This window comes from Bubalus bubalis, chromosome 8, assembly GCF_019923935.1.
Source record: "Bubalus bubalis isolate 160015118507 breed Murrah chromosome 8, NDDB_SH_1, whole genome shotgun sequence".
In the NCBI taxonomy this organism is placed as follows: Eukaryota; Metazoa; Chordata; class Mammalia; order Artiodactyla; family Bovidae; genus Bubalus; species Bubalus bubalis.
The window spans coordinates 386,754-413,430 of NC_059164.1; the positions used below are offsets into that span (position 1 = coordinate 386,754).

Consider the following 26,677-nt stretch of genomic DNA (forward strand, 5'->3'; position numbering starts at 1 on the left):
CTGTTATTTTGTACCCTCATGCAATGAATGTAATGAGAGTTCTTTCCAACCAGCATAATGTTCTTTATTACAAGTGAGCATGGTGAAGATCACTGATACAGATACATGTCCATCTTGCCTTAGAACTGATCAATCTCATGACCTGAACTTTGTATAAAGTAAATTACATGGTGGATTTTCACAGTCTGACTGAATTTGAAAATGTATACTTATTTATGCTTGAAAGTATACAAACTTTAAAGTCCAGATAGACTGAATAAATAATATTTATCTTGTTATTTTATGCATTTTAAGCATTAACCTTGAAAGAAACTAAATTTCTAAGTTAATAAAATAGTGCAACCAAATCTTTTATTTTTTCTCATTAGACTGAAATAATAAGCCAAGTGAACAAAAAATGTCAATAAAAGATTTAGCATGAAACATAATTTCTCAGAAGATAATGTTAAGGATATTATGAAAATATCATCTTGCTTGTAACTGAATTGCAGAAAATCAATGCATTTACCTTTGAAAAGCAGAGGTATTCATTGCTTCAGGCTCCAGTCTAGGACCTTAGGCTTGGTTCTGCTGGTCCTATAGAGATGATCTTCTAGTTTGTTATGAATGAAAATGGAAGAATCTCTCTGGAAGGAAAACTCAGGTAATTTCTAACTCACCCATATCTATTCCATAGTGTATATGGAATGCAATGCTAGTTCTGCCTATCATTCTTTGCCAGAGTAGAAAACAAGTTCCAAATAAAATAGTCATAAAGCCCAAAATAAGAATGAAATATTTAAAATTATAATTCACTTAACTAGTGAAAACTGAACACATTATCTTCTTTAGTTGGGAATTTGTAGTCATCTTTTGCATACTATATTTAGCCAACAACCAAATTTTAATTTTAATTAACAGACATTAAAATATAATTAGCAAGTAACAGAATAACAAAGCTAGAAAAATTCATACATATCAAAGGAAGCAACATTTTTTTAGCCATAGCAAAAAGTGTTCTTTCATGAATTTAGGGACTCATGATGACCACTTCACCTTCCCCATATCCCTTTCCCAGGCAAATTTTATAGAAACAACATTGCTTTTTGACAAAAATGATGATGATACAGGAATGGCTGTCAAAACGAGAGCACATAGATTCTCAGTCAAAAGATCCTCAAATCCCAATAAACACCTTATATAAAGGAACATAGCAAATTCCAACACAGCATACACATAACAAAATTAATTCATTTATCAGAGACCAATACAATTTTGAATATGCATTTTCCAGAAGGAAGCAGGGGGCAACAGAAGCCACCTGCAACTGTCAAGCCTGTGGAAGTGAAACAATGCATTACAAAATACCCACTATATAGGAATTGTAAGTGAAAAACAAATGTTTTATCCAAAAAGAAAGTTAGTTGATGGTCCAACATATAGATATTTATTTGTATATATTTATATAGAGAATGATAAAAATCAGCTTGCATGAGGCTCAGAGTCTATCTACTTTGAAGTTGTATCACACATACTATAAGCGATTTACAGAATTTGTCATTTGTGTATACAAGAATTGCAAAATGACTTAAAATGCACTGAAATATAGAATGCTTAAAATGTCTTCATATAAACCTCCCAGGATTTACAGGGATTGGCCATAATCAGCATTTGCCAGCATGGAATAAGAACTACAATCAAGAAAAAGGAGACAAACCCAAGAAAAGGGGGGAAATTAAAAAAAAATTCTCTTATTATTTCTTATTTAAAATTTTTATTTCTTATTTAAATTATCATTTCTTATTTAAAATAATGTTGTTGACTTGCAGTGTTGAAAGTTTTGTTCTTGCCCCCAGCCAGGAGTTTTTTTTGATGATAGTTTATGTTCTGTAGCCTTTTGATCTCTGCTTACTTTCTGCAGATAATGGGTCTTTAGTAGGAAATCAGTGGTGTCTGTGGTAAATATTCACTATACCGAGGACGGTCAGGCCAACCCCTGAGCAGTCAATGAGATGATGCTTTGAGTAGCCGAAAGAAAAGGAAAAAATATAGATCTTGCTATTAGAAAATGTTCTATCACTTCACACTAATTCTCTTGAAACAAAAGATCAGTGATTTGCCCAAGAAAATGTTATGAACAAAGCGTGAGATAGCCTCTTCGTTTATGCTTCGGAAAGCAGGCGCTCCTTGTGTAGATAATTAGAGTACAGTGGGTGCAGAGTGGTGCTTGGAGTTTAGGGTCAACTTTGCTGTCCGCTCCGTAGATTTTACAGGCGATTTGCTCTTTGCTTTAAGAAGAGAAAGTGATATTGGAAAAAAGTCAGCACTTTAGACTAAAGCAAAGCACCCTTCACAAAGCCACAGACAAGAAGCAGGACAGAAAGTCCATGGCTTGTAGCTATCCTCGCACCTGCGGAAGAAGTTATAAGATATTCGCTCATCTTGAAGATTTCCAATGCTCCTTATTAGGCTGTTTTAAACACATACATATATATATTTAATTAGCTCGCCAGCTTGGCTCTGGTGCCCATGAATGTCTTGGCATGCACTGCAAATAACAACACATACAAAGTATTTCAGTCCCAGGAAGTGGTCTTGTTTGCTTTGTCTGTTTTCAAACCATGCCATTTCACGGTTGGGAACACTGAGAGGAACAAATGCAGATACTTTTTTTCTCAAGCAATTCTGTGAGGATTATTCCCTATAGTTATTTGGTTGTTCCTAAATGGGTGTCTAAAAACACATCCCCTGTTTTACCACTGCAAGCGTAAAACCACAGGAGGTGAAAACCAAACCAAGGGCAGCAGGCTTCTCAAGGGCAAGGAGAACAGGTTCTGGAGTGTGTGCATTTGGGCATCTGCTTTTAGAGGAAGAGCTTTTTCAACTTTTTATCCTTAAAATCTGAAGAAAATTTAGCATTATCAAGAACTGGACATGTTTGACAGCTCTCTGAGACTACATAAGGGAGGGAATGAAATTGTCCTTTTGCATTTTTCTTCACATATTTTATCCATGAATGTAAATGATATACCTTTACTAGTAATTATCATTATTGATAAGAAAACAAAAATGTGATGGACCTTAAAGCATTTCTTTTCTTTCTTCCTTTATTTTAATTCAAGAAAAGTTAAAAGGGTTTGAAGGGAGTGAAGGTAGGCAAATTCAATCTTTTGAATATTTCAGCTCCACATTGGTAGTGATGGAAATTAAGGTGAAAGCACACACTCTCAAAAAGTTACTGTAGAGTAAATATTTAGGGTTCTAAAGGGGTGGTTTAGCAGACTCACATTAATGTTTCTAGTTAGGTTACTTAAGTGTCACCATTGATTTGACTTTGTTTAGGCGGTGAGTCATGTACTTAACACAGAAATCTATGACTCAAAACCCAAGGTCAGTGGTGGGTCTCTGGAGCATGTTGCTTCACTCAAGCTGGGTGACAAATGTCAAAAATGCAAAAGTAAATGTACAGTCCACGTGTGGCTCTAAATATAAAGATTATACAAGGAAAATATATACAATCCATGTAGAATCACTTGCATCAGAGCCAAAATTAAATATGTGCCCTTGTTATCTTTGAAGGGAGACTCTTTGACAGGAATTCATTTAATTAAAAGAAAGAAATTCATGTAATTAAAAGAAAGAAAGAAACAAAATGATTACATGATTCCTTAAATTGCCAGTAGTACTTGACACAAAGTATGTATGATACTGAATAAAGGTTTAAAAATGCTAAAAACAATAAAACCAAGGAAAATGATTCATTCTTCAAAAATGGTATTTTGTGAAATAATGTTTCCTTTTCAGTATAAGCATTGCAGATTGGCTCAAACTTGCTGAAACTGTGAATTATGTGCCTCTTTTCTCAACTAATCAACCCTTCACAGGAGATGTCCATCATTCCTGAGAATGATGAGATTCAAAGGGAACAGCTGCCATTCTGACACATTTTCTATTATACTGTGTCCAGTATGTGCAAATTAAAACAAAATTTACATGGGCAGTATAACTGCAAACAAACCCAATTATATACTGTAAAGAATATGTTAAGGTTACTATTTTGAATTGCCATCAGATATGCAATAAACCACTGCAACACATAACTTTTTTTTTCAGATTGTAATCATTCATCCACTTTATGCACTTGCATTACTAGCATACTGTTCATTAAGTGAAATCTATTTCTGTCAAGCCAATTATGTTTTTTTTTTCCCTATACAGTAAATTCTAGAACAAATCTGTTTCGTCATCAAATCACAGATTGTTTCTTCTTTCTAAAGGTTTTATTCATGTCTGGAAAGAAGGGATATGTGCTTATTCATCTTTGTAACCCCAAAGATTTCAACAGTGAAATCTGAGACTCAAAAATTCTATACTGTGTCCTACGTAATTTTAACAAATAATCATCATAGTTAATTTCATTTAGATGCACACTATTCTGAATATATAGGGCTTCCCAAGTGGCACTAGCGGTAAAGCCAATGCAGGAGATGTAAGAGATCTGGGTTCAATCCTTAGGTGGGGAAGATCCCTTGGAGGAGGGCATGGCAACACACTCCAGTGCCTGGAGAATCCCATGGACAGAGGAGCCTGGAAAGCTATGGTCCCAAAGAGTCAGCCACAACTAAAACAACTTATCACACACAAGCACACATTCTGAATATAACATTATTGTTTTATCAAACATGCTATGGTTTATTCTAAAGAAAATTAAAAAACAATACTTTTTTTGTAAAGTGCAAACTTTGGCTACTCATCATGCTCTATTTTTGTTATTGTTTTGGAATGATGAGATTCAGGATTGCAATCAGGAGCCCTGACTTCTAATTTCCTCTGCAGCCACTCACTTCTGAAGTCTCAAAAAATGTATTTATTTCTTTGATGTTTCCTAAAATGAGCATAACAATTGTTTGCATTTTATTGTTTTATATATGTTTTCTCATGAGGAGGCCAGAAATTGTATTAGGTCATCTGTTTTGCTTTATTTGGTTTCCTTTCACTCTGTGCTCAAACCAAGCTAAGATGACCTGTTTTTCCCTAAAAATGATCATTCATTTAAGCAACTCTTCCCCTCAGATAACCTGTATTCTGCTGTGTCTGTTCCCATCGAGCAGCTGTAAGCTCTCTCTCCTCTAATCTTCCTGGTGATTCTGGTTTTGCCTCTCTTATGGCCTTAACAGGGTTCACATTGACTTATAACTCATTATATTTGTATCTTACGCCACTGATTACACTATAAACTCATTAAAGGCAAGGATAAAATTTTAGGAATTTTTTTTATTATTCTCAAATTGTAAAGCAATGCCTTGAGTCTTTAAACTTTTGCCCCCGCCACAAAATACCCTGTAAAGAAGAAAGGGAGATGCTATTATCTAAATTATGGCTAGAAAATGTGCAGATAACATGCTTCAATGAGGAGCAGTCTAACAGAATCTGAAGATTTTTCTCTGATTCAGAATGTGATTTCATGATGTCCTTTGACTTCAGTGTAATAATGACACCTTTCATTTGTTTTTATGTTTAAAGATTCCTCAGTGCTCTCTCAGGTGCAATTTCTCATGCCTTTGTAAGGTAGGGTGAAGAGGGATTTGCTCCATTTTGCAAATGGAAAAGTCTAAGAAGGCTTCTTAGAAGTCTCATGAGTACAGGCAAAATTTAGCTTTCTTCTTCAGCCCTTTTTGTTTCTGGTGATAGTGCATCACACTGCCCTCACTGGGATGCAGATAAACAAGACCGCTGCCCAAGACTGTGTCTGTGACAAATGAGTTTGGCCAATGAGAAATAGGAAAGGAAAAAGCTTCAGATATTTTACCTTCACTATGTATAACAATTATTTCAGAGAATAACAGAAAATTCCATCTACTTCTTTTATAAGAAACAAGACAAAATAAGAACCTATCACAACAACACAGAGTCGCGACCTTGGAGTCCTTGGGGATCAGGTGGAGAAGGAACCATTTACCCACATTTTCAGTCACTGCCTTCCTCCTGCCTTGATTAACTCAGCACAGTGTCTGAACTGGAAAGCCTGCCTGGCCCTCATCTGTTTGCCAGATGGAAGAACTTGGCTCCCTTTTTGCACCTTCCTTTTTAGATGGTTCCTTCTGAACTGCCTTTTTTTTTCACCCTTCTCCATCTACAGCCATGAGGGTGGAAGACACTGGGCAGACTGAACAAAGCAGCACCCTCTCCTTCGCAGCAAACTGGAAGATTCAGCACCTACCATGTGTCAGGGAATACATATACATGTGACATGCAAATATTGTCTTAGTTTATCCTCTCATTAGGCCCATACAGTGAACACACAGATTAGGAAAATATAATTCAGTGGCATGGAATAACTCAATCTAGGTTACACTGTTAATAGATAATTAAACAAAGGTACAGAAATGAGGGCACAGCAATACAGTCAGATCAACTCACGGTCTGGATGTGCTTTATTCTGAAACTCCCTCAGGCATTGCAACCTTGCCTCACTGCCTCCACATGTTAGATTAAGATGTGAAGCTATTATTTAAATGTTCAATAATCTTTTCAGAGAAAATACAACTGGCTTTAGGGAAAAACATAAACTTTCGCTAAGACTGAAGTGATAAGTATTGGATATGAAAACATCAGCTTTTTTGTTTTCCTAAACATTAATAAAGTTTGTTTTGTGCCATACAGTATGCCAAATGTCTGATGATATAATATTATTTTGAAATTTTCTATTATAGTCTTTTAGATCTTAAAGGTTCCTCCAAATTCATTTAAATATTTGAATGAAATGTGGTCCCACCCTTATTCTTACATGTCCTCTTCTTTCTATGACCTCTTTTCTATACTTTTAATCTAAATTTGATAGCCTGGAACCAGGAAAAGTTAAGTTGATGTTCAAAGTACCACCATTAGTGGTGGGAAGAGAAAGACAATGAAAGTTTCTGGCCACCAGGAAAGAATTGGGATATGGATATTTAATTCAGAGAAGTAAGTAGAACATTGAGACAACTATCTAGATAATTTATCGCATCTAAATCTTGCCAGCTCTTTAAATATCCTCTTTCTCTGGGCTGAGATTGTCTTGATGGATTAATTTCCTACGTGAGGACAACTCTTGGTTTTGATATGGGGAAGAGTCGCAATTCAGGGCACCGATCTACAGATTTAGGTATAATCCTGTTTGAGTATCTAGTGGGATTAAAAGGAGCAAGAGAAGAGAAAGGACACAACTTATGTCCTGCTGTGGCTCTCTGATCTGGCTCCAGAATCTTAATTTTCTCAAAGTGAATATTAGTGATGCTTATCCCATGAACAAACTTAAAATGGAAATTTTCCAATAATAAAAGAAGCAACACTGAAATAACTGTTTTGCCTGTGAAGAGGCCTAGGTTACAGACAGGCCTTGACTAACCTCTTTTTTATTATAGGTGTCAGCTTTACGATATGAAAGTAGCTGTGAGAAAATTTGAGCTATCTTTTAATGCAATTTTTATTCAGGTTTGCACATACTAAATCACGACTTAAGGGGAAGGGTCAAATAATAGGATAATTTTATCCTATAATTTTTTGAAAAGAATATCTTTTTATTAGATTCCTATGGAACTAGTGCCAATTTCTTATAGAGATCCATTTTTTAAAAGAAATGTGCTTCATTTTGACCTAATACATAAATCACCTATTTTGCCAGGGCATGTTGGCAGCAGCTGTTTAAATTTCCTTTCCTGCTTTCCTTTAGTCAGCAGATTTACACCTCTACTCTAGTTATGAGGCCTCTTGTAGCTGAAGGAGACAAGCACAGCTGCCCATGTACACAAAGGTCTAGCTGACAAGGTGCAGGAGCGATACCCCATTCACCACAGAAGGTCCCAGACTTTTTTGTTTACAGCAGGCTTTTGGGGTTCCTACTTTCTACAGCAACTCAAGAATGTGCACATAAAAGTGAAACTGCCTTCCGCCTGCTAGGACCACAGTGCATCTCAAAACAGCACATTTTCACTGTAATTGATTCATCCAAGTAAGAACTGATCCTGATGCATACAGGGTGATGATTAGGACAATAGCAGCTAATATTTCTTTACCTCTGACTGTGGTCCCAGGAGGCTGACACAATCATTCTGCTGATTAAGGAACTGAAACTGAGAGGGGTTATACAATACACTGTTTGCTCAGAGAGTAGGTGAAGGACTGCTACTCAGGAGTTCTGTCTGAGGCTAGAAACTGATTTGCATCTTAACAAATGTTTGTCTGAGCACTTAAAGAAGCACATTCAACTCAAGAATAATCTATGAGGACAACTGGTGCCAAGGTGGGATGGCTTTGCTTAGGGCCTGTGGGCCAGAGTTCTGATCCCATCACACTTACATCACTGTAAGGACAGTGTCCTAAGGGTGCCCCTAGCTTTTGCAATTTGCTTTATTTCAAGCACTGAGAGTTTAACCTATATTGGATCTTTTAATGCAGATAGGATTCTGAATTCATACAGAAATGCTCTCTCAGACTTTTTTGAAGCATTCATATGAAATAAAACACGGTTAATATGTATAAAATCTCCCAGAGTATTGACTTTCCTTGGCACCCCTGGTGACCATACTTCTGATCATTACTTTGATCTCCTTCCAAATTGGGGGCTCAGTCAGTCATATTATAGAGAGGAAAAGTAACTGCATGAAATTTTATTTAAAGACTTTATATGTGCTTGATTTATTTTATCAATATAAATTTATCAAGATAATACCCATTATGTTTAGACAAATAAGAATAATTTGACGGTCAGATTCTCCAACCAGCTCCCAGGAAATAAGATATAATGCTCTTAATTTCAATGCTACTAGCAATTTCTAGGGACACCACTTTCACCATAGTGCTTTTAATATACATACACACATATGTGTACATGCGAGTTTTTTTGTCATAAGCTTCACAATGACACAAAACTTTTACTTTGCTTTTGTTTATTTGTTCAATGTATTTTCTTTGTTTTCTCTCTCAAGAGCTGTCTGACACTGGCTTATTTTTAAATTTGGGAAATTTTGAATATCTTTTTCTTATGACAAAAATAATAAATTATCAATGTACAAATGTTATCAATACAAACAAAATAATCAGATAATTTGATGGGCATTTTCATATTATTTCTTTTTATTTTCTATGTGACTATCTCAGATTGACTTAAAATTTAGTATTCTTTATGTTTTCACTTTAAAGTTCTTTGTCCTGTATTTTTTCACCTTATATTATATATTGGTTCTTTTCTAATTTCATTAAACTTTCTTTGAAGACATGATTCTAGAAGGTGCTTACTATCCATTGTATGGTTTTACCATGCTCACTGGGACACTTCTCTCCTATTGGTCCTTTGAGTATTTCCCATTGTGGGCAGAGCTCTGTGATATTTATTCCTGTTCACAGATCTGGGTCTGCCTCACTCCTGAGCTCCTTGGATTTTCCTCCCAGAACATCATCTCAGGGCCAACCTCAAGCCCTGAGATCAATCTTTCTTGCCAATTTCCCTCCAGAAAGGAAGTATCAATTCACCCTACAAGCAATGTTACAGCAGAATACCTGAGTCACTGTAACCTTGCTGGCATGTATTGATTATTAAGTGAAAGTGAAAGTTGCTCAGTTGTGTCCGACTCTTTACAACCCCATGGACTATACAGTCCATGCAATTCTCCAGGCTAGAATACTGGAGTGGGTAGCCTTTCCCTTCTCCAGGGGATCCTCCCAACCCAGGGATCGAACCCAGGTCTCCCACATTGCAAGCAGATTCTTTTTTTTCTTTTTTTTTTGCAGGCAGATTCTTTACCAGCTGAGCCACATCTTTGCCAAATTATATGTGTCAAATTTTCAAAATTGACTATGGATTTGACTGGAAATGCAACAAATCTACAAATACTTTTGAAAAACTTGACATATTTCCAGTACTGAGATTGTTCATCCAAAAACAGCATATTTTCTCATTTATTCAAACCTAAACTCTTCTAACAAAGTGTTCTAATCATTTTTATATTTATACTACTTATTTGCTATTCCTTTAAAAAATTAGATATGTTATACCCTTTTCTTTTTACTATTGAGGATTATATATTATGCTGCAAATATTTTCTATTTGGTTATTGCTGTCATATGGAGAAGTGATTTAAGTTTATATCTTTGCTTTGAGCTTTATCAATATTGCTATGCTATGCTATTACGTGATCACTTTTGATATCTCTAAGTCATTTAGAGTGGATTACATAATCATTTGCATTTCTAAAATGGACATTTTTCCCTTCTTTCCCTGAGTGTTAGACACAAACATTTCCTTGTCTGTTACACCACTTATTAGTTACACTTGATTTAATCAAACAAATGTTTTAAATTATTTATAGTACAATGTTATTTTCATTTGTATATTTTGTAACTTTAAACTTTCTTTAGTAATGTTAAACCATCAGGCCTCTGATTTTATGCTAATATTCCTGTGTCAAATTTCTCTTTTTGCTCAGCTCTTAATTTAAGTTCATTTGGATATGTAGCCTAAATTGTACTCTTTTTTTTTAAATTTATTAAATAAATTCACCTTTAATTATTATATTTTAATACATAAGATATTATTGTATTTTACTATTTTAGAGCCTTCTCTGTTTATATTTATGTTGCTTTATTGCCCTCTTTATGCATGGTTATTTCAGAGAACCAAAAAGTGACGACCTCACTCATGTGCCAGGTAATCTGATAGATGTTTAAAATATATCATAACGCAATGCTAAAATGTTATTTGGGGCACATGTGTCACTACCTCAATTTTATAGATAAAGACTCTGAGGTTCAGAGAGATTTGTATGCAGCTCACTCAACAAACACGGTATCTAGGAAACAATGTTATCTACTACTACTATGCCATTCTTATTATAAGGTTCTAAATCCATTTTGCTTTTCTCTCTTTTTAAAGCTTTTAATGATATTCTTGTTTATGTTTTCAGATGCACCTGTGGGGTCGCAAAGAGTCAGACACGACTGAGAGACTTTCATTTTCACTTTCCATAGTTATTTTGTGATTTAAAAAAATTTCTGACGGTCTTTTCTGAAAGCTTGAATTTAATTACAATAGCACACAGTGTGTATAACTTCAGCTTCCATAAACACATTACTTATTCAGGTCACAGTTCAAAGTCCTAAAAATCCTTTGGAATTTTATTATTTTGTAACCAATAAAGTCAACCATCTAGTTATAACCTTGGTCAAGACAGTTGGTGGCTAATGTGGTATGATTATGTAGTGGACAATTTATCATTAATTAACGTCACTGTGACAGAAGAAAAAAAGGAAGCTCTGAAATTACGAATAAAAGGTAGTCAGGAATGAAGACCCATTCTCCCTTCTTTAGCTCATCACCTACACACAGCCAACTACTTGTCACTTACCGAGAGTTGATCAGTGACACGCTCTCTATGTATATAATTTCATTTAATTCTCAAAACCATGAGGATCATTCCTATTTAATAACTGAGGAAGCAGAGGTACATGCAGCTGTGAGTGATGGACATGAGACAAGAACAGTCTAATAACTGTGCCCACCACCTCCCCTGGTGAGAGAACCAGCTGGTCTAAGAAGCATGTTCCCCTGGATTTCTGCCTCTTTGGCGCAGATGTAAAGAAGCTGCCTGCCAATGACGGAGACGCAGGAAACGCCGGTTCGATCCCTAAGTTGGGAAGATCCCATGGAATAGGAAATGACAACCTACTCCAGTATTCTTGCTGGAAAATCCAATGGACAGAGGAGTCTGGCAGGCTACAGTCCATGGGATCACAGTCAGACACGACTGAGTGAGCACGCGCAGCTGAAATGAATACACCTGTCAGGCTATAGGTGGCAGCAGTGTTCCTTGGAAGAAGGAGCCCTTGCCTTTCTTGAGAATTGGCTCTATTTTGACCAAGACAGTGAGGTCTTTCCAGCAACTTCTCAACCCTTTGGTCATCTATCCAGATAAAGCTCCTCTGGCAGCTTCCTGAAACCTTAAGGAGAATGAAATCATTCGTGACAAGATCTTAAAACACTGGCAAATTCTGCTTCATGTCTCCTCAATCACAGAGCCCTAGTAATCACAAACGAACCTTGCAGAACACTTAAGTGTCCATGCATTGAAAAAACTCTTACAGCACAAAATGGAGCCTTGGTTTTACAGACCCAGCTAGTTACTGAATTTCAACCAGTTAAGTTAAATATAGTTTACAGGAGAATTTAGCCAGTACAGACTCTTGCTCTGCATAATTCAAACTCAAACATAGCTCCAGCAGATCCTTTGACCTGTATTATCCAAAGAATTGCCTCAGATCTATTTTTCATCTTATTCATGGCTGCTTGATTTACATAGCAGCCATTTAACTGATAGAATTACAATGATCAAATTAATTTAACCTGTGTAAGTAGCCAAGTTGGATCATTAAACCAAAATCAACATTGAGGTCTGGATTATACATGTGGCTCTCTACCTGGATGTTGTGCACCATTTCCTCATATTTTAACTCAGGAAAATAATCTCCAGAAAGACACTGAGCCCCTCATCTACCTCCCCTCACCAGCTCTGAAATCTGTTTTAAGATCATTTCTCTATTTGACCACTTTTGGAAAGCTGCTACATTTGTAAGCCAGAGAGGAGCTTCCGGAGGCCTTGGATTCTAGCAGCTGGAGCAGCAGCTGCCTCTCAAAGCTCAGGTTCACATCATGTTGAAAACACAACAATCATATTTCTGAGTTCAGAGAATCAGTATTCCTGCTGAGCAACCACACATGGAAATATAACTACACCTTAACTATGGCCAGTTTTCTTATGAGTGCCAGCTTGAAGAGAACAGTTTCACAAAAGTCCAAAACAATACTGGAGAAAACAATAACAGAAGACCAGTTTCTAAAAGTGTATTTTTTAGTTTCACACACATGCACGCACATCTCATAGTACATAATGATTTTTTTTCTCTCACTCATAAGAACTTTTTAGAGAGAATGATTCTCATAATTAACTGCACATAAAAATGGGTATTTCTGCTTCTAGACTCAAGACATTTGTTCTGGGATATGAACTTTTTAATAAGCTTCCTTGTCAGTCTGGCACAGGACATCTGCACTTTGAAAAACACTGTTTAGGAGTCTTGATCATTTTTGAAACAGAGGCAATGTAATCGATTTATGCAAATATAAGAAAAAAGAAGACAAAAGCAAAGTTATATCTGCCCTCTCTCTCTTCCTTTTCTCCCCAAATAAGACATCCACTTGTCCTAGACACTTACAGGAAGGCAAAAGAAGGGGTGATCAGTGTAGCCAAAAAGTCATCTTTAGGGTGACTACTATTTTGTCTGTGTGTCAGGTTTCCCAGATAATGGGACTTCTACAACTGAAAGGAGGAACGCCCCAGGGAAAAGGATACAATGAGGACTTCAAAGTAAGTGTAAATAAGTTGCTGTGGAGACCTGAATGAGGAAACAGCCAATTCTGACTAAGACAACAGGAGAAAGTTTTATAAAAGAATCTGCATTTGAGTACGAGTCCAAAAAGAGGGAAAGAAAACGTCATTTTTCAAAGTCACAGAGGTAAGAAATACCTGAAAACATTCAGGAAAGAGCAATTTAGAAGATTATGTGTGAGGGTTAGGAAATCAGGAGAAATAGCTTGGAAATAAGACCTTGAAAATCTGTGATGGTGCTTTGGAAATGATAATTATTTAATACTTATGTTCTGTTGTGAGGTGTTCCACATATTGAGATTATGAGCATATTCAAGATTTCCTCATTACCTGTGATGGTGTTATTAAGAGAACTGGGGAACGCCAGAGGAAGAACATTTTTTTTTTTTTGGTGAGAAAGCTAAAATAATAAATTCAATTTTTGAATATTTAGGGATCTGATCTAAATATTTATTGCCATGAAACAAGCCACCCTAAAACCTAGTACCTTAAGACAACAATTTATTATTATGTCTCACAGGTCTGGGGGATGGTCACCTGGGGCTCAAGTCAAAGGCTGGCTGCCTTCAGTCAGCACCATGTTTCAAGGCAGCTGCACTTGGTGCTCAATGGCTGGCTCTAAGGCCACAGCAGAGGCTGCCTATCCTCTTGTAGGAAAGGTCTGGAATTGGCTGGTGAGGCATTACTCCTTCTTATCTCATTGTCACGGCAGTCACAGTCCAGTCCAGGCTCAGGGTGGGCACAAGCGGCACATGTGTCAACAGCTGCTGTCAACCACTGTGCAGGGGCTCTGCTCTGCACAGGGATCCTAGGACAGACATGGCGGTGGTGGTGGAGTTAATGGGGACAGCAGGAGCCCTGGTCTGGCTCTCCAGAGAGAGGTCAGGATCAGACTGTCAATTTGTTAGGGGAACCACTGACCAAAACTACCTGCCTTGGTCAGGCACAACAGTAATCACTTGCATTAGTTATCTTACAACAGGAAGTTCTGGTAAGGAATGTGGAACTAACAAGCTACCACCGACAGGAAGGATTTGGGAAAGGTCAAAAGAACAGAGGAGATATCAGTTCATATGCCAAATGACTCATTGGAAAAGACTCTAATGCTGGAAGGGATTGGGGGCAGGAGGAGAAGGGGACAACAGAGGATGAGATGGCTGGATGGCATCACTGACGCAATGGACGTGAGTCTGAGTGAACTCTGGGGGTTGGTGATGTACAGGAAGGCCCGGCGTGCTGCGATTTATGGGGTCACAAAGAGTCGGACACGACTCAGCAACTGATCTGATCTGATCTGATCTGATGCCAAATCTATGAGGTCCTACCACCTCCCAGAATCCTCCTCGCTGGAACCCATCTTGGCTGAGTGATGTGCAAGCCACCAGCAAGGACCCCGAGTCATCAAATATGGGCCAAATGGGATGATTGGCCACAGACAAGCCGGCAACTAACCCCATTACCATAAGCCCAAGACTGCAAGTCATGTGGCAGACCTTCTCCTGGGTTCTCATACCTCACTGCTCTCCACCCAGGTGCCCCTTCCCAATAAAGTCTCTTGCTTTGTCAGCACTTGTGTCTCCTCAGACAATTCATTTCAGAGTGTTAGACAAAAGCCCACTCTCAGGCCCTAGAAGGGGTTCCCTTTTTTGCAACAGATTGAGAAATTTTCTAAGGAAAACTTAGTAGTTGAAACCATAGAAATGGATGATACTGGAACACTGAGAATGGGCAAAGAACTACATTTAAGAGAGGAATTTAGTTGGAGAAGTCCACAGAGAGAAAGGAGAATGCTAACAGTCAACTTGAAGGGGCCAGAGGGGCGTTCAGGACACCAGCAGCTGAGGGGTGGGGCTGTGGGTGTGACCTTTAGGGGTGTAGCTGCCAGGCTGGGGTGGGACTGGGCCAGGCTGCGTTCACACCTTCATTGGCTTGTTGGCAAGGGGGTGTGTGGAGAGGGTATCCATAGAAGAGAGTTTAGACTGGGTGGGGAAGGACAAAAGTAGGAAACTGGGGTGGTGGTGGATGGAGGGGATGTTTGGCTTCTGTATGAAGTAGATGTTCTCCATGAGACAAAGAAATGAGTAGAGAATGATGTAGTTTATTGAGGTACTTGGGGATCTGTTCTCAGTGCTGCTGCTGCTAAGTCGCTTCAGTCCTTTCCGACTCTGTGCAACCCCATAGATGGTAGCCCACCAGGCTCCCCTGTCCCTGGGGTTCTCCAGGCAAGAACACTGGAATGGGTTGCCGTTTCCTTCTCCAATGCATGAAAGTGAAAAGTGAAAGTAAAGTCGCTCAGTCGTGTCAGACTCTTCGCGACTCCATGGACTGCAGCCTACCAGGCTCCTCTGTCCATGGGATTTTCCAGACAAGAGTACTGGAGTGGGGTGCCATCGCCTTCTCTGGTTCTCAGTGCAGATGGAACTAAACCAGTTCATGCTAGAATCAGGACTTGTTACCCTCAGAAGACCTGTAGGACATTCTAAATGTTAGTTATGGCTACAAAGATTGGAGAAGAGAAAAACCTAAGGGACTGCAAAAGCCAAGTTCTATTTATTTGCTTTATGATTTTTCTTCAGTATTTTGGTTCCAATTGTGGATTATCAAATGTAGGTAGAATTAAAAGAATTAAAAATAAACACCATAAAGATACAGCTCAATTGGATAGTTACATGTGCATTAGCTTTTGAAAAAAATATCTGGTAAAGTAGCTATATATTTTGTGATATACAGATAATAAGACTATTTTTCCATATTTTTAACATAAATTTCTGCTCTAGGAAAATTGAGTAATTTGAATGTTATAATATATATTCAGAGTTATTTTCAGCTAATACTTTTCCTTCAAAGGGAGACAGAACTACTTTGACAGAAAGAAGTATGAATAAGGAACTGAGTATTTCAAAATAAATAGTTCAGTCAACTAAGTAAAAACTGTGATGAAAATAAAAGGCTAACAGCCCAGCTTTTGGTAACAGGTTGGTATTATAGTGTCATAGACACTATGGATGACACATGCCTTCCTATATCAAGTGAAAAAACAAAAGGCTATTATAACTCTTGGTCTGTAAAGGCAAGATTTCAATTATTTTGTCTTCATCATATCTTGCCTTTAATAAAACAGGAAAGCAAAGATGCGTGGTCAGTGTAATTTACAAATATTTTGTTTTCTCATAAATGAAAATATAAAAACGATTAACTCTTTGAAGAATGGAAGTATGTCTTCCATTTTTGTATCATTGTGCTTGGCATACAAGTTCTTGAAAGGATGGAGAGTGAATAAATGAAGCATGGGTATTGAAATCAGCTTTATTTGAATATAACCTGAAAAATCATAAAGCGAAATTACAAATCAGGATGTGGGTGTTAGAGGAAATATTATATAGATATTTAACCCAAATACTATATCTTATGCAATAATTGTGTAAGCACAGAGACTTACACATGAATAAAATGAGTGGCTGGGCCACCATAGCTTCTGCACTAGAACTTAGAAAATGTTAAATGTATATAAAATATTTTCCAGTATTCAATCGTAGAAGAAAATAGAAATGAAAATTTTTAATGTGTTTCAGATTAATCTTTGCTGCTGCTGATAATTTTTAATGGAAATAGCTTTGGATGGATACAGGCTTCCATAAGCAGTACACCCTGTTCCTTTAGAAGAAGCAATGGGTGAGGCTGATGATGGGTGGAAAATGAGTGGTGATTTATCTTTAAAATTTGTTAGATTTATATAGTCTTTGCCACTTAGCACCAATCACAAGACTAAGAAAAAGATATTAAAATAAAATGAATCTTTTTAGAGTACATTATTCAATCCAAAATGTAAAGAATTTAGAAATAGAACTTTTCATCCCATGCTTAGAATCCTTAATCTGGGATAAGTAATCTGATTCCACAAAATGGATTTATGATTTCTAGCCTGGAATATTCTATGCAAGCTAATAACTTCAGTTCCATGATTTGGAGTCCTCATCAGTTAGGTTGTAAATTGTCTGCTGAGTGGTCTCTGAAATTTTGTATATAGCATTTAGGTTCTTCTTTTGACAGTGAGAAAGGGACGAAGACAATGTCTCCAAAAGTATAAAATCTTTACCAAATAATGGCTAAAAAAATTTCAACCATTAGGTGTGTGTGTGTGCATGTGTGTGCGTGTATGTGTGTGTGTATACATGTGTATAAATATATATTTTTTAGCTTGGTTTTTTCCTTTGGGGAACAAAAGAGATGATAAAGAAGAAAATGAGACAAAGTCACACAAATATGGCTTCAGAGAAGCTGTCTCCTTTCAGCATGGCATAAGGTGCCGTAAGCAAGACATACTGGGATAGCTGCTTACCTACATCACAGGGACCCTTAGTCAAGCTCACAACAAATAGTCTCCATTAGCATATGAAGCCTAAGGAGGAATCTAGGGTGGGATATATTATTTTTAAAATATTGTTTATAAATAAGTATTTAAAGATATACACATGCACACACATGGGCTTCCCAGATGTCTCAGTGGTAAAGAATCTACCTGCCAATGCAGGAGGCACAGGAGACACAGATTTGAACCCTGGGCTGGGAAGATCCCCTGGAGAAAGGGAAGAAATAGCAACCCACTCCAGTATTCTTGCCTGGAATATTCCATGGACAGAGGAGCCTGGCAGGCTACAGTCCATGAGGTCTCAAGTTGGACATGACTGATATATATATATATGTACATATTTTTTAATTTTTATGTATAAATGTAAAAATATATTTAAATGTTTATGTATATATAAATCATCCTGATAAAATGATGAAATTTTAAAAATCTAGTAGCTAAAAAGAATTTGAATGTTAGCAATATAATTTTCTATTACAATAGTAGTATCAATAATTCTTCAATGATAAACTATAAAGAAACAAACTCAAAACTGAGAAATTCAACATTTTATGCTCCCTTCATCCTATAATACTGCATCAAGCATTTGAGCAGGATGCAGAACAGTCTAGGGTAGTGTGAGGTACTGCTCATTCCATGCCAAGGTTAAAACTTCAGTGAGTTTCCATTGGCTGAATCAGTGCATAAATTAATGCTATTCAGAACAGCTTTAACTTGTACAGCTGACTTAGGAAATGTGTGACTAAGCTTCTAAATTGGCATCGAAGCCACATTGACAGGAGCTGCCTTATCACTGTACCACTTTCTGCCTTTCACCCCGCCTTACTTCCTCCTATTACCATAATTACTTTCATCACAGGCAGCTGAAGTTTCTCCTTCAAAAAGAAGCCCTTGGTAACTGGCCCTGCTTAAAGCTATGGGTCTCTGAAAATGTGGTGTGTCTCTTTCATTTACATGATGATGAAGTGAAAGCCTCTTAATTTGGGTCATTATCAATACATAAATCTATAGAGAAAATTAACATGCATTTACAATGCAACCAAATGCACATGATTTATTGTGCTTATAGTGTGTAAATACAGAAGGAAAAGTCCAGCCCTCAGATTCCCTGGACATGAAGCACTGCCAGCGACTAATGGGGCAATTCACACCTTCAGGAAAGGTCAGCCTCTGGCTCTCATAGCTCATCCTCATTTTAACTGAACTTGCTCTCTAATTTTAGAGAAACCGTCACACATAAATCTGTCTACACTGACCCATTTTCCTGTGGAGGGTTTGTGAGTGGCAAAATGGGTTTCCATACCTGATTGTGGACTTTGTTTGGGGATTTTGGCTACCTCTTGAGGGCTGGAAGTAGAGGGCACTCGCTGGTTGGCAGAGCTGTGCATACTGCTGGGAGCTGCCACGGAGACATTCTTGCGAGGTTTCATATCCTGCAGCCACATGGGTGAGGCCTCGAAGGCCTGCATCCTCCGGGCGTGGCTGTTGGCGTTGACTTTTAGGTAGGCCTGGGCTTTGTGTTCCTGAAGCTCTCCATAATTGGCGTCGGTCACCCTGCACTCATATAAGCCTTCATCCTTTTTCCTCACTTTGGAAATCTGAAGCTTGTGAGAGATGTCATTGCCTTGGACTTTCACTGTCTGAAAAATTGGAGGTAAAAAAACAAAGTGCTACATCAAGTGATTTCGTTTCCGTATCTTGTCCTGAGCTTGCTAAGGTTGGAAAATTAAAAGGTCTTAATGGCCTCACAGCCACAGTCAGAAAGCTTTTTATTTCCTCAGCAGTCTAATTAGAAGATCTTATTTATCTTATTCTATTAACACCTAGATTTACAAGATCATGGAAACATGAGTTTAGTCCAGCTGAACCAGATTCCATAAGCCACATGGTTTGCATTTGGTACCAGCTCTACCATGATCCCATCAGGGGACTGGCCTCTGCCAGGTGAGCTCAACTGAATGAAGCAGAACCTAATGCGTGCATAGTTTACAAAGCCTCTCTCCTTCACTGTAGGCTACCTACCACTCTGAGAGATCACAAAAACATGCTGTTGGTCACAGCTGAGTTTAAGTGGGAATGTGCTTTTAATCCCCACTTCAGGATGATTACTAAATGGACTGACAAAATAGACTTGGATAGTAAAGTTTTTACTCCAGCTGTTGGTGCAGTCTGACCTATAGCCATGGGGTGGCAAGACTCAGGGAGCAAATGAATATCACCTGAAATCCTATGACTTGGAATACATGGCCCTGCTACCACAGGGTCTGTGTGCTGTTGGAACTTGAGATGCCATTAATTAAACACTGCTTTGATTTTCAAAATAGAAACCGACTCTCACTTCTGATATTGTTTATAGCAGATTAACACAAAGAATATATATATGGTAATATAGAATATATAAAATTCTACATAATATGCAATAGATCTGTAAGCATCTTTATCAGAAGAGGTAGATTTGATATACATCATATTATTATATTATCTATGACTGACAGTGATGGACTTCATATGACACTCAAGATCTGGATTTGGATAATTTCCAAATTAATGTCAAAAGACAAAGAAGAGAAGTGAGAAGGCAAAAAGTTATTCCTGTACTGGGCATTACACTTTCAAACAGTCATAAATAATTTAGAAAATCTGGGAAGTGTTCATCTGGTTTTTACATATAGAACTGTATATATAAACAGTTTTCAACATCTGAACCATAACCGTAAGTATGCATTTATGTACATGAAAATTACATACAAATATTATTAAGACTGTAAAACTAATGGGAAATAGTAGTTTCAAATATATTTTCAACTGGGTGTCCTGATAATGTTGGGGTAGTCAGAGTGCTTATATATTATTATTCCATTTTATAATATACTGAGGCTTAGGGGGTTTGGGTCAGTGCATGTCAATGTTGACTGTACACTAGAATCACCTGAGGAGGTTCAGAAAATACTCTCATTTGGATTAATGCAGAAACACTTTGCATTTTCCAGGGCAAAGCTCATACTGTATTTTGTAAAAACTCACCTGGGAATTAAAATTAACTGCTGACTTAGGATCTATGATCAAGGTCACATACCAGGTGAACTGGGAACACACTGCTTTCTACCTCTGTGTTTAGAGCTCTTTCCAGTTGACTAGATTGTATGAACTCTGGGCATTGATAATGCTGTTAGCAGTTGTGTGCATGACTATGCAACTAACTGCATGTTTCTCTAGGTCAAGATATATGAGGCTGCTTTACCACCTGTCTTTGGAGGATTGGGGTATGGGTGAAAAATGAAAGATGAATAGGAAATAAACAATCTATCTAATTATATGTGTATATATAAATGAATATTTAAGAAAAACATCATTAATAACTGATCTTACCAATAAAGCTTTTCTAGCACTGTTGGAAAACAACAGATTCTGTGATATAAGAATAATTAAATTGAAAAAGTCTAAAAAGTCAGTGAGTTTATGAAAAGAAATTGGGAGTTTCTGATTTATATCTTATTTTTGATATTTTCTTCCATGCTGAGATTATATATTTAGATTAGAGAATTTGATTTTATTAGCATATTTTTACATTACTATGATGTAACCCCAATATTCTATCACTTTATATGTGCTTAAAATAGCCTCAGAATAAATTTCCTTTTAAAATGTGATTTTCAGATTCCTTATACACATATTACTTCTAGTAATGGAAAGTTGTTTACTAATTATCAACAAACTAAATAATTCTATTAGTATAAAGTGATTCTAGATGGCTTCCTCTGAGGTATAGTAAATTTTCTTTCTAATTTCAGACAATTATGAGCAGTAATAGCCAGCAGAGTAGAAACACATCTCTGTATTTTCAACAGGTTAACCTCCTCTAACAATGCTTTAATATTTATATTGGCTTTTGGTCTTATATTACATGATTTTGAACACTGGCATTAGAAATGCCAATGCCATTGAAAGTTGAGTTATTTTAATTACAACTTCAACTCCCTGTTGAACGCTTTAATTTTTTTTTTCTGCCTGGGAAGATTTTCATCTTTTACTTGCTATTGAAGGATAATTATTGGTATAAATTGGTATAAATAAATTATTAGTATTGCTGCCTTTTACTGTTATAGTTAATAAAAGCAAGAAAGTGTCACATTCCTCTTTGGGTGCAAAATGATTCCCAAGTAATTTTTCAAATATTTATACCATTATGATAAATAATTTTATTGTATGAATTCTAAATCTGCTTCAATGTGTTTGTACCCAGTGAGGTAAGGTAAGACAGAGCCAGAGGGCTCTTGTCGTGCGTGTGCAAATTTCCTCTATTGGGAACAGTAAGTATAAACACTTTTGAAAACCGAAATTCACTAACTGGTTCCCCGGGCCGAGTGCAGCGGTTGCGTTGACACTCACGCTGATCTTGGTCCCATCTCCGTCAGGGTCCCGGTCTGGCAGCAGCTCAGCCTGTGGGGAGGAACGGGGAGGGGGGCATACGGGTGCTCAGACCTCGCCCAGCCGGAGCCCTCCGCAGCGCAAACCTGGAGGGAGGGGCGCTGCCCTACCCACCAGGGGACCAATCCCTGTGGCTGCGCTTGGGGACTCGGGAGCGGGGATTAGGGGACAGGGAACTCTGAGGGTGGGGCGGGGGGTGAGGAATCTGCGCGGGCGTGCTCGGACTCTGGGGACTGGGACTCGCAAACTCGAGGAGCTGCATTCGGGTCAGTGCCCGGGGTGCACGAGTCTGCGGGGGATGGGGGACCTGGGATCTCGGGGGACTGCATTCTGTCATTCCCTGCTGTTACTCCTACAGACCTTCACTCGCCCCCGCACATCCGCAGCCTCTTTTGCAGAACTACCTCCTTCTCTGTTCAGACCCTCGTTTCTCTACCCGCCCCCTCTTCTCTTCTCCCCTCCCCACCCCCTCTCCACTGGGGTTCCTCCGTCACTCCCCATTCCCTTTTTTCCGTCACCCCGTATCTCCTTCTTTCCTCATCTCCATCCTCCCTCCTCGGTCTCTTCCTACCTCCTCTATCCCCTTCCATTCCCCCTCCTCTGTCTCTCCTCCTGTTCAGTCTCCCCCTCCTCTCCATCTCTCTCCCCGCTCCCTCCCTCTGCGTCTGGCAGAGTTGGTAAGAACGCAAGGGGATGGGGGTGGGGGTGATGGAAAAACCGACAGAATTTGTCCCCATCCCACCATACTGAAGGGATAGCGAGTGTCCGGGGATGTATCAACGCAGCAGTGCCATCTAGGGCTGCTGACAATGTCAAGTACTAAAAGGAGGAGTCTATTCCCAGTTCTTACCCGGGAAAGACTAGACAACCCGCTTTCCCTTGGTTTTAACGCGATGTCGCCAGGACGGGGTTCACCCCTGGCATCCCTAGGCGTCATCCTTGCCGCCAGGAGAGCCACGGGTGTTCCCAGGGGCGCCCCAACACCATCTTGGCCAAGATTCCGGCTGGACACTCAGGAGTCTAAGTCAGTGAGTGGGCCGGACAGCTGGCAATTCGGGGGACGCAACTCTGCTACCTGTGCCCCGGCCACATCGGCCCCAGGCTCCAGGTCCTCCGGCCCCCGCAGGAACCACCACTGGATCTCCAGGTACACCGAGGCAGAGCCGCTCTGGAAAGCGCAGGACATCTCCACATTCTGCCCCTCGGTTGCTGTCACATTCCGCGGAAACTCGGTAAATTTTGCTGCAAAACACAAACGCACCCTTTTGGAATATGCACTCCACTCTTGACAGCATCTCTTGCGAGCTCACTACATTTTCCTGCGTCTTTAAAAAAAAAAAAAAAAAAAAACACCTCTATGATATCCCAGAGGCTCCCCCCACGGTTTTCCTTGGCGTCTTTCTTGTCTTATTTTTGGTATCATGCCTAAATCATTTTGTTGTTGATCAAATCCAGATAATAGAAAGGTTAACAAGCTTTCCAATAACTCCCCTCTGCTAGCCAGGCTGCTCACAGTTAGATACAAATACCTTTTGTCAGACTGCAGTATTCCCCAAAACTTACTGAGGGATTCAGGGAAGTACATTTTACACAAATCTGTCAAGCTGGTACATGAAGACAGTCTCTTATGTCCAGGTTTCTGAACAATCTGTGACTAACTGGATGTTCCATGTAATAGAGAAAAGATCACGATTATCTGTCAAATTTTACATTCCTGATATATATCACAACACATTAGCAGTTGTGATTGGAGGGCCACAGCATTGAAACAAGTTGCACGCTTTTTTTAAGATGTGTATATTTCTTTCTTTCTTTCCAAAGTAACCTTCATATCTGTTCCCAACAAGCTTTTGTATTGTAAATTGTCATACATCATGGGATGTAAGAATCACACACCTGGGCTTGGTTCAGATTAAAGATTGTTATAAAGTCACTAGAGACATTTTTTTTTTGAGCCTTTTCATTACAAATCTTGATACTGCTAGTTTGCAAGATTCATGGAGTCATGGTGAAACTCACAAAAATATGTTTCCTCTCTCCCAAAGGCACTTCCCTAACACGGAATGCGTTGGATGGTTGTTCTTATCTTGTCTAAGAGACACTCTGAGAAAGGCTGATGATTCCTTAAAAGTCTAGGACAGATTTGTAGCTTAAAGAAGTGTAGAGCTACAATGCGTACTCATGGGGAGGAGGACTGGCGGGCTGCAGGGTCGATTTAGGGTGGATGCACTTTGTCTCCACTTTTTAAAGCAAGGCGCCATTAGTGTCTCTTTTAAAAATTTATAAAATCCCAACATGATCTCTACTGAAATAGAACTGTATTTATACTTAGAGGAAACGGGAGATGTTAAGAAGACATTCTGATCTGAAAAGGACTTTTCCGTTGATGGCATTTCTGTCTGCAGAAGTGATGCAGTCTTCTGGCAGCAGAGATGTGATCTGTTCATGGTGCTGAAATGATCACTGCAGCCTGCGAAGTCCTGAACAAATGGATTCAGCAGGCTGCTGCTGCTTGTAATGCAAGCCGTGCCTTTTTATGGGTCCTCAGAGGAGTCTGTCCTTTGATAAACACACACGCAAACGAAGTCACACGGACACAGAAAAAGGAAACTCTAAACCCATACTGCCTACATAGAGGAGGGCTCGCCATGGAGAGACCCCCATGCTCAGCTCTGTTTGCGAAAATAATGTATGCACGAGTCGTTACCCTGTGCATGCACATAGAGGGAACACACACACACACACACACACACACACACACACTCATAGCTCTGTGTTTGTGCTCACCGAGGAACCCACCTCGTTGTCAGTAACTAACTGTATTTGCTCTCAAATCTAGCTGGACTTCTATTAATAAACTTTAAAGAAAAATGCCAAACAGAACACTATTCTTTGTTACTTGCTAAGAACCTGACTACATCTGCCTGGCCGTTCTTTGAACGCAAAGACACACACACACATACACACATACACACACACACACCGCGAGCAAATGTATACTTGCCAGTGAGCTCAGACTTACCTTGAGAAGAAAGCCCTTGCTGTATATATAAAACGGAAAAGAAAACAAATCCAACATATGCCAAAAAGATCCCCATCATTCCAAAAAGTGTAAGGTTGGCGGGGTAGGTGGGGGGGAGGTCACATCGGTGTATCCAACAGCCAAAAAGCTTCAAAAGAAAGGAATGCCACTGTCTGGCAGGCTTGGTCTCAGCGCCCAGGGTGTGGAGCGGCGAACATCCCGCCCCTCGCCTGCTTGGACTGCTCTGGGGACCCGGAGCAGGGCCTGGGAGGTGGCGGCGCGGTCGAGGGCTGGATACTGGGCTCGGCTCTGGCGGGCTGAGCTTGCACACCCGGACCTCGGCGCGGAGTAGTGCTCGACGCTCGGGTGCCCGCCTTCCGCTTCCTGCGGCGGGTCCGGCGTCAGCCCGCGGTGCGGGGTGCGGGGCGCGGGGCGCCGGGTGCGGGACGCGGGGCGCGGGGACGGCGCGGGGCGGGGGCCTCGCGGGCTCGCGCCGTCTCCGCTCTTCGCGCCGCGGCGCCGTTAACTCCGTGCGCGCCGGGCCGCGTTCCGTCTACGCCTGAGTTCCGGAGAGCGGCGGCAGCGGTCCTTCCCACGCGCTGCTTCCGGCCAACTGATCCTCTCCCGCCTCAGTGAGTCCCGGCGCGCGGACTGCGGCGGGGCTACGAGGACGGGGCCGGGGCCGCGGGCGGGAGGATGGGGCTCGCCGGGAAGGAGAGGGACGGGACTGGGCGAAGACACTGCGCCGGAGCGACGAAAACAGCCATTGGAGGGAGATGTCGCTTAACCAGTTATTAACTGCTCTAACTAGGAAGAGCGCAAGCTATTATTTCACACGGATTTATTGCTGAGCAACCTCGCGCGGAAGAGAAGCGGCTCCTGCAGGGACCTTATCACTCTTGCTGGTGAATGGAAGAGACGAAAAGTACAAAAAGTCACGTATTGAGGGAATTTTCCAGAAAGAAAAGTCGTACCACTTTTACGCTTTCATTTATTTGTTTTTGCTAATTCATATACTACTTTGCTTTCCCAGCCTCCATCTGACGTGTATTTTGGCGGTGGGGGAGGGGTCTCAAATACCATTAGGGTCTTTATTTCATGGTCTATTTTTATTTTGTTTTTCTTTTGGCTAACATAGTAATGATTTATTGTTCCCTGAGATTCTACTAATAACAAATGCTGTTTTAGGAAGAAAAAGTACAGTAAGCTTTACGATTTGGAACAAATCTAGCTGTCTTCCATGGAGAAGATTTGAGATGTGTATTCTATTTCTTAAGAATCTAAAAGCAATATCTGTCTCTTTAAAGACTGTCCACCGTTAGGCAGTGAATTTAAATCTTAATAAAATTAAAATTATTTGCCCTTTAAGCACAGTGCCAAGTATTTTATTCTCACTGTTACTTCCATGCGTCTCTACCACAGATTTTCAGTATTATTTGGAAATATGACTAAGTGTTAACA

General features: G+C 39.4%; 1 protein-coding gene across 4 annotated transcripts; it reads right to left on the bottom strand.

Moving 5' to 3' along the window:
* Window positions 1–325: 325 nt before the first annotated feature.
* On the bottom strand, window positions 326–26,393 carry VSTM2A (V-set and transmembrane domain containing 2A). 4 transcript variants are annotated; one of them, XM_006050117.3, is made up of 5 exons: window positions 25,217–26,393; window positions 23,270–23,436; window positions 22,156–22,206; window positions 19,070–19,406; window positions 326–2,389 (listed from the first exon to the last, which is right to left on the bottom strand). In XM_006050117.3, the coding sequence occupies exons 1-5, from the start codon at window positions 25,293–25,295 to the stop codon at window positions 2,313–2,315; spliced, it is 711 nt and encodes a 236-aa protein (XP_006050179.1). In that variant the 5' UTR covers window positions 25,296–26,393; the 3' UTR covers window positions 326–2,312. The 4 variants fall into 4 exon arrangements, with proteins under 4 accessions (XP_006050179.1, XP_006050178.1, XP_006050180.1 ...); XM_006050116.3 differs by having other exon boundaries at window positions 326–2,267; window positions 25,217–26,372; XM_006050118.3 differs by lacking the exon at window positions 326–2,389 and adding an exon at window positions 2,396–2,527 and having other exon boundaries at window positions 25,217–26,390.
* Window positions 26,394–26,677: the final 284 nt, after the last annotated feature.